This window comes from Bombina bombina, chromosome 6 (assembly GCF_027579735.1).
Source record: "Bombina bombina isolate aBomBom1 chromosome 6, aBomBom1.pri, whole genome shotgun sequence".
Taxonomy (NCBI): domain Eukaryota; kingdom Metazoa; phylum Chordata; class Amphibia; order Anura; family Bombinatoridae; genus Bombina; species Bombina bombina.
In genome coordinates this window covers 1118379446-1118388700 of record NC_069504.1, presented here as the reverse complement: position 1 = coordinate 1118388700, position 9255 = coordinate 1118379446, and the positions used below count along the sequence as shown (strand labels likewise).

Here is a 9255-nt window from a genome sequence, read left to right as displayed (position 1 = left end):
TGCGTTCGTTAATTTCCCTATAGCGCGCATAACTTGTAATATAGCTGTTTGTGCTCACGCATGTGAAGTTATTTAAGAGTCTGCACTAATTGTCTGAAATGCAAGTCTGTCAAAAGATCTGAGATAAGGAGGCTGTTTGCAGAAGCTTAGATACAAGGTATTCACAGAGGTAAAAAGTATATTTCTATAACCGTGTTGGTTATGCAAAACTGGGGAATGGTAAATAAAGGGATTATCTATCTTTTTAAACAATAAAATTTTTGGTGTTTACTATCCCTTTAACACTATCCTTTTCTCCACTCTCACTTTTCCTCTCCAATCTTTCTCTGCCCCTGTTTACCCTCTCAGAAGAACAGTCTATGCCCTAATAGGATCCCTATAGCCCTAGAGGAATATCATCCCCTTGCCCTTTTATGGATATATAGTATCCCTTTACATAATATTTGTAGCAGGTAGCCCAACATTTACTCACTAACTTTCACTCGCCACTGTTAAATTTTCACTCGCCAATGGCTAGTGGAAATTTTGAGCCCTGTATATATATAATGGTGATTGGAAATGTAATGGTGGGAAGTGAAAGTTATTGAATGAATGTTGAATCAACTTTATTCAAAACACACATTTTGGGCTATGTGCTGAAACTATTATCTAAAGAGATATGTTATTCCTCTAGGGCTGTCAGAACACCTTTAGTGCTTAGACTTCTGAGAGGATAAACAGGCAGAGAGAGAGAGATTGGAGAGGAAAAATAAAAGTAGAGAAGAAGGTAGTTTTATGAGAGAGTGGAGAAAAAAAAGAGTGAAGATATATGAGAGAGGGGAAAGAGTGTAAAGAGAATATATGGCTTGAGAGAGAAGGGAGATGAGAGACTGAAGAGAGGAGGGAGGGGAGAAAGACAGTTAAGAGCGAGACAAGATGATAATTATAAAAAAATAAAATCTCCAGATCTGCTATGACCTTCCATGATTGTCATTACTTTCTGCACTCTCTATGTTCAACAACTTCCTTTTTCTATCCAGCTGTTGTCTTCCCCAGAACCTCTAGTTGATGTTTCTAACTGCTATGCACTTATTTTTGTTAATCTATTACTGTATGTAGCATTGTTTAATTTGTTAAGGTATAAAATATTTATTTTTTTAAATTACTGCACAATGGCAAAATATATGCAAAGAAGGGGTGGGGCAGAGGGCGTGGTGTGGGCAGGTAGTCGGTAGTATCAGAAGTAGCGAGTAACATTTTGGCCTGGCTAGTAGCTTACAACCTGAAATTTTGAGCCCTGTGTATATATATATATATATATATATATATATATATATATATATATATATATATATATATATATATATATATAAAGTGGAGCAAAAACGTATGTAGTCAGCCACCAATTGTGCAAGTTCTCCCATTTAAGAAGATGAGAGAGGCCTGTAATTTTCATCATAGGTATAACTCAACTATGAGAGACAAAACACATTGTCTGATTTGGAAAGAATTTATTTGCATATTATGGTGGAAAATAAATATTTGGTCACCTACAAACAAGCAAGATTTCTGACTCTCACAGACCTGTATCTTCTTCTTTAAGAGGCTCCTCTGTCCTCCACTCATTACCTGTATTAATGGCACCTGTTTGAACTTGTTATCAGTATAAAAGACACCTGTCCACAACCTTAAACAGTCACACTCCAAACTCCACTATGGTGAAGACCAAAGAGCTGTCGAAGGACACCAGAAACAAAATTGTAGACCTGCACCAGGCTGGGAAGACTGATCTGCAATAGGCAAGCAGCTTGGTGTGAAGAAATCAACTGTGGGAGCAATAATTAGAAAATGGAAGACATACAAGACCACTGATAATCTCCCTCGATCTGGGGCTCCACACAAGATCTCACCATGTGGGGTCAAAATGATCACAAGAACGGTGAACAAACATCCCAGAACCACATGGGGGGACCTAGTGAATGACCTGAGAGAGCTGGGACCAACGTAACAAAGACTACCATCAGTAACACACTACGCCGCCAGGGACTCAGAACCTGCAGTGCCAGACGTGTCTCCCTGCTTAAGCCAGTACATGTCCGGGCCCATCTGAAGTATGCTAGAGAGCATTTGGATGATCCATAAGTGGATTGGGAGAATGTCATATAGTCAGATGAAACCAAAGTAGAACTGTTTGGTAGAAACACAACTCGTCGTGTTTGGAGGAGAGAGAATGCTGAGTTGCAACCAAAGAAGACCATACCTACTGTGAAGCATGGGGGTGGCAACATCATGCTTTGGGGCTGTTTCTCTGCAAAGGGAACAGGACGACTGATCCGTGTACATTAAAGAATGAATGGGGCCATGTATCGTGAGATTTTGAGTGCAAACCTCCTTCCATCAGCAAGGGCATTGAAGATGAAACGTGGCTGGGTCTTTCAGCATGACAATGATCCCAAACACCCCCCCCGGGCAACGAAGGAGTGGCTTTGTAAGAAGCATTTAAGGTCCTGGAGTGGCCTAGCCAGTCTCCAGATCTCAACCCCATAGAAAACCTTTGGATGGAGTTGAAAGTCTGTGTTGCCCAGCGACAGCCCCAAAACATCACTGCTCTTGAGGAGATCTGCATGCAGGAATGGGCCAACATACCAGCAACAGTGTGTGACAACCTTGTGAAGACTTACAGAAAACGTTTGACCTCTGTCATTGCCAACAAAGGATATATAACAAAGTATTGAGATTAACTTTTTATATTGACCAAATACTTATTTTCCACCATAATTTGCAAATAAATTCTTTCCAAATCAGACCATGTGATTGTCTGGATTTGTTTCCACATTTTGTCTCTCATAGTTGAGGTATACCTATGATGAAAATTACAGGCCTCTCTCATCTTCTTAAGTGGGAGAACTTGCACAATTGGTGGCTGACTACATACTTTTTTGCCCCACTGTATATATATATATATATATATATATATATATATATATATATATATATATATATATATATAGCCAGCACCAGTTGAAAGCACTCACCGGGTCTTGCACAACTCAATAAATCAAGGTTTATTCACAGTAACATTTCAGGGGTGTTAGCCCCGTCCTCAGACCAGTCTGAGGACGGGGCTAACACCCCTGAAACGTTACTGTGAATAAACTTTGATTTATTGAGTTGTGCAAGACCCAGTGAGTGCTTTCAACTGGTGCTGGCTATTGTTTACTTAAATGCACCCTGGGCAGCTGCGTTGAGAAAAGTGAGCGCAGGACCCTACGTGGGATTAATATATATATATTTTTACATACATACATCTACACACATACACAAACACAACACATAGCAAGCATACAGCTAGATTAAAAGCAAAATGGAAGAGCTAGTTACAGCATTTGGCTAAATGGTGATAGCCCAGGACCATGTGAAGGGCTCTTCCTCACAGACATCTGCAATGCTATTAGTGATATTAACACACCACAAACAATCTGGCACTCTCTTGCAAGCACACAGCTAAATTAAAAGCAAGATTGAAGGGTTAGATTTAATCTAGCTGTGTACTGGGTAGTGTGCCTGACTTTTTACCCAGAGCAAAATCACACGCCCCCAGGACTTAATTGTACAGTCACGCACTTCTGATAGTTTCAGTTTTATTTTTAACACATTTTATTGAACTATTTTTACCATGCTTACTTTTACATTTATATAATAATTAGCGCTGCGGAATCTGTTGGTGCTCTAGAAATAACCGATAATAATAATGATAATAATACATGCCAAATGTTTTAATTCCAAATGACTATTGTGAATAGCCATTATAACCACTAGATGGCACTAGACTTTTGTGTATAAATAAAACCTCTAACAATCCAAAGATGGTTAAAAAATACTTCAACATACATAAGCCATAAAATAAAGGATAGAGCTAATTTTATTCCTACATACACATTGTTACATAGATACACACAATCCCATTATGTCTGTAACTAGTTAAAAATTAAACAATCACATTTTGTGAGCTGAGGTTTGCTAAGAAAAACAGAAGTTTCAGATTTCACTACTTGAGCTTAGGTAGATAAAAATGTTTGCAACCAATTATAACTCTGCAGTGCCCAGGCGGGGGGGGGGGGGCATAATCATTTCAGATCTTTACTTGCTTAGATGTCATAAAAATACAAATATGCACAGCACATAATTTATTTATTTTTTCCATAAACTTTATTGGATGAAAAATAATATATTACATCTCTATATAATAATACAAATATTTATATACATTTTATGTAATATCAATCATATTTAAAAAGTTAAAAATATAATGTACCGTTGATATAATATAATAAAAATAGTTATGACACATTTACAAACAGCTTCAGGGCATGTAAATTAAGGACTTTAACTTGTGCAAATGAATCATTTATCTACAACATGTAAATGTGCTCATTTATTTTCACACACTTCTGCTGTTTAAGCAGCATAAAGGATCTTTTACAGGTTTACAGGACCTTGATCAAAGTATAAATGTAATTATCTCATTTTGATCTTATAGTGCATATTCTACAGATTCCAATGTTCTATAAAAATGATATGAGCCTGTGCAACATTATTTGAGTTAATTTGTCAAGAATATGGCATATATTGAATATTTGACAGATATCAAAGGAAGTTGATATAGACCTTTCCAATGTTTTTCTGACCATTTTTTCTTGTCATACACTTTTCAAGCATCTCTCGTGCAGGGATGAAGGTATCTGTGTTAAGGATGAAATTTTGCAATGCGTGTTCTCTTAACATAAGGGATTTTGCATTTTCCTTGTTGACACTGTCCAAAAGCACTCCCCGTATATCCTTAGGTCGTCCTGGTAACCCATACACCATAAATAACCCCATGCAATCTGCTCCTATCAGTCTACAAAACTCTTCCAGCTTTTCAAACCGACTCTTGTCTTTGTATATATCAGCAAGTTGTATTTCCTTAGTATTGCAAATATTTAATAAGCTTTGGTTATTTGTTTCATTGATGTTGGACTCTGCCATCTGAAGTGCCTGCACAGCTATTTGAAGCTTCACCAATTTATCAGGACCATGCAGTGTCCAGATCCAATCAACACCAAACAAGAGGGACTGCTGTTTGCTCAATTTGGCTGTTGTTATCCTTTCTTCCACCCCCTTTTCAATGCAGAAGGTAATAAAGTTCACAAGGAAGATGTCATTCAAAGTATCAGTGCTTGGGCAGAGGGAGCCAAGTGGGTCTTCAAAGCCCAGGTATTCCTTTAGTTTTTGGGAGGCATGGACCACCCCATTGCTAAATATCTCACATATTATATCTGCCTTGTCTTGCTGAATTACTATTTCCTGGACCGAAGAGTTCTGGCCCATTGTCCAGGAGAGTTAGCACATCAGCTTCTGACTACACATATGTCCTCAATATAAGGTGGAATCACTGTGCATAGTGACCCTCCCACAATGGGCAGTGGTTACATGACACTACAAGGTATAGTGAGCTGTTCATCATGTTCTATATCCTGGTTGTGATCATTGCTATATAAGCAGGTGTGCTTTGCCTCTATTATTATAAACAGGTTAGGCAACTTTCATATTCTTTAACACAGATTCTTATTCTCTGAGCTAACTCAGTTATCTGCACACAATAAATGAAACCCACGCACTACACAAACCTGAGAATTCTAAAATAGGGAAACCACAAAGCAGGTAAAACAATGCGCTCAGGCACCTTTTTCAGATGTGAAATAAGTGATGACGTGGAATGTATTAAGTATCAAAAATGTTCTAACTGGCAGCCAGGTGTATCTGGCAGCGGGCCCATTTACATCTTTTAAAGGTTTCCCTTGTGGCTATTGTCCTCTGCTATGGAGCAGGAAATAATGGCTTATTTGTTTATCCACTGAAAACATCATAAAGGGATATAACAGTCCAAAAAGAAAATGTTCTAGCATATTATTATTACAGTTTTGCTTGTATATATCTATATGGCACACATGAACTAACACCCTCTAGTTGTGAAAAACTGTCAAAATGTATTCAGATATGAGGCAGCCTTTAAGGGCTAAGAAATTAGCATATAAGCCTACCTAGGTTTAGCTTTCAACTAAGAATACCAAGAGAACAAAGCAACATTGCTGATAAAAGTAAATTGGAAAGTTGTTTAAAATTACATGCCCTATCTAAATCATGAAAGTTTAGTTTTTACTAGACTGCCCCTGACATTTCTAGAGCAGCAAGGTACTACCAGAAGCCTACCTATGTATGCTTTAAATCAATGGATAGCAAGAGAATGAAGTAAATTAAAAAGTCCCTTTAACCAGCATGTTCTTTCTAAATGTGAAAGAATAATTTAGACTTTAATATCACTATTACCCATCCCTCAGCATGCACCCTTTATGGTGGGTTCAATAACAAATACAGAATGCATCCTTATCTGTGGGTTCAATAACAATATAGCATACACCCTTATACGTGGGTGGGTTCAATAACAATACAGCATGCACCCTTATAAGTGGGTTCAATAACAAATACAGCATGCACCCTTATCTCTGGGTTCAATAACAATACACAAGGCACCCTAATAAGTAGGTTCAATAACAAATACAGCATGCACCCTTATAAGTGGGTTCAATAACAAATACAGCATACACCCTTATCTGTGGGTTCAATAACAATACACTAGGCACCCTTATAAGTGGGTTCAATAACAAATACAGCATACACCCTTATCTGTAGGTTCAATAACAATACAGCCGGCAACCTTATAAGTGGGTTCAATAACAATACAGCACTCACCCTTATCTGTGGGTTCAATAACAATACAGCATGCACCCTTATAAGTGGGTTCAATAACAATACAGCATGCACCCTTATAAGTGGGTTCAATAACAATACACAAGGCACCCTTATCTCTGGGTTCAATAACAAGACAGCATGCACCCTTATCTGTGGGTTCAATAACAAATAAAGCATGCACCCTTATAAGTGGGTTCAATAACAATACAGCATGTACCCTTATAAGTGGGTTCAATAACAATACACAAGGCACCCTTATAAGTGGGTTCAATAACAAATACAGCATACACCCTTACCTGTGGGTTCAATAAAAATACAGCAGGCACCCTTATAAGTGGGTTCAATTACAAATACAGCATACACCCTTACCTGTAGGTCCAATAACAATACAGCAGGCACCCTTATAAGTGGGTTCAATTACAAATACAGCATACACCCTTACCTGTAGGTCCAATAACAATACAGCAGGCACCCTTATAAGTGGGTTCAATAACAAATACAGCAGACACCCTTATAAGTGGGTTCAAAAACAAATGCAGCATATACTCTTTCCTGTGAGTTCAATAACAATACAGCATGCATCCTTATAAGTGGGTTCAATAACAAATACAGCATGCACCCTTACCTGTAGGTTCAATAACAATACAGCAGGCACCCTTATAAGTGGGTTCAATAACAAATACAGCATGCACCCTTACCTGTAGGTTCAATAACAATACAGCAGGCACCCTTATAAGTGGATTCAATAACAAATACAGCAGGCACCCTTATAAGTGGGTTCAATAACAAATACAGCATATACTCTTTCCTGTGAGTTCAATAATAAAACAGCATGCACCCTTATACGTGGGTTCAATAACAATACAGCATGCACCCTTATACGTGGGTTCAATAACAATACAGCATGCACCCTTTTCTGTGGGTTCAATAATAATAATAAATACAGTGTGGCCATTTTCTATGGGTTCATAGTAAATACAGTGTGTCCCTTTAATAGCCTTGGGGGTGTCAGGGTGCCAGGAATCAGACTGAGATGAGAAGTGCAAAAATAATCACACCTTTATTAATAGCAAAAAATAATAAAAAGTCCACAAGTCAAATAACAAGCCAGGAATCAAAACCAGAGCTGGTAGTCAGACGAGCCGAGTCAGGAGCCAAAGCGAGTAGTCTGTCGAGCCGGAATCAGGAACAAGGAGAACAGCAGAGTCAGGAACAAGCCAGGGATCAGGAACCAGGAGGGACGTCAGACAGCCAGGTAATACACAGGAGCTCTCACAAAAAGGTCGGAGACAATGCAAGGGCAAAGTATACTGAACAGAGGCCCTTTAAATAATAAGTGATGGCATCACAATTCTGAGACTGCATCCTGTCTCACACGGATGATGTACACCAGTCTGGCCATAAAAGGAAGTGCAGGAAATGAGCAGCATCACACAGTATGCACCAGAGTCAGGAAGAGAGGTGAGTAAAATGTCTGCCAGCAGCACATGGCAAACAAAACAGGGAAAAAACACTGACAGGGGGAACAGGGGGAACCTGTGACAATATTAGGATTCTGGATACTTAATATTTTAAACCTTAGGTCAATGATGCGTAACCAAAATCATTAACCTGTCACATGTTTTAAAGTGACAACCTAATGCTAAAATATAATGCTCTAGTTTGTCAGCACATGTTATGTTATCTGTACTCTCCCTTGCTATGTATGTGTTTAACCCTTGCAAAGCCATAACACATTGTAGCACCTGATCAGGAGACAGATGATTAGCCAATTAGGAGGCGCATATCCATATAGCCACCAATCACTGGGTTGTGTCCTTCTGTAATGTGTTGTGACTCCTAAGGAGTTAGTTGTGTTTAACCCCCTATTCATGGGAGTTAAAGGGACATGAAACTCATTTTTTTTCTTTCATGATTCAGACAGAGCATACAATTTTTAAAAAAGTTTCCAATTTACTTCTATTGTCAAAAATTGCTTAATTCCCATGATATTCTTTGATGAAGAGATACCTAGGTAGGCATCAGGAGCACTACATTGTAGGAAATAGTGCTGCCATCTAGTGATCTTGCAAATGGACATCATTTTTACAAAACTGCTGCCATAAAGTGCTCCAGACACGTGCATGCTCCTGAGCTTACATCCCTGCTGATCAACAACAGATACCAAGAGAATGAAGGAAATTTGATAATATAATACATTTTAAAGCTGTTTAAAAGTCACATGCTTTATCTAAATCAGGAAAAAAATGAGTTTCATATCCCTTTAAAGGGACACAGAACCCAATTTTTTTTTCTTTCGTGATTCAGATAGAGCATGCAATTTCAAGTAACTGTCTAATTTACTCCTATTAACAATTTTTCTTCACTTGCTATCTTTATTTGAAAACAAAGGCATCTAAGCTTCTTTTTTGGTTCAGAACTCTGGACAGCACTTTTTTTTATTGGTGGATGAATTTATACACCAATCACCAAGAATAACCCAGG

General features: G+C 38.2%; 1 protein-coding gene across 1 annotated transcript; it reads right to left on the bottom strand.

Annotated features, from left to right (window-relative positions):
- Positions 1-4165: 4165 nt before the first annotated feature.
- On the bottom strand, positions 4166-5419 carry REP15 (RAB15 effector protein). The gene has a single exon (XM_053716264.1). It carries the CDS (start codon positions 5347-5349, stop codon positions 4627-4629), a length of 723 nt encoding a protein of 240 aa, XP_053572239.1. The 5' UTR covers positions 5350-5419; the 3' UTR covers positions 4166-4626.
- Between the last annotated feature and the right edge of the window lie 3836 nt (positions 5420-9255).

Coding starts and splice junctions, on each gene's coding strand:
- REP15 (XM_053716264.1), bottom strand. CDS start 5,349: ATGGGCCAGAACTCTTCGGTCCAGGAAATAGTAATTCAGCAAGACAAG.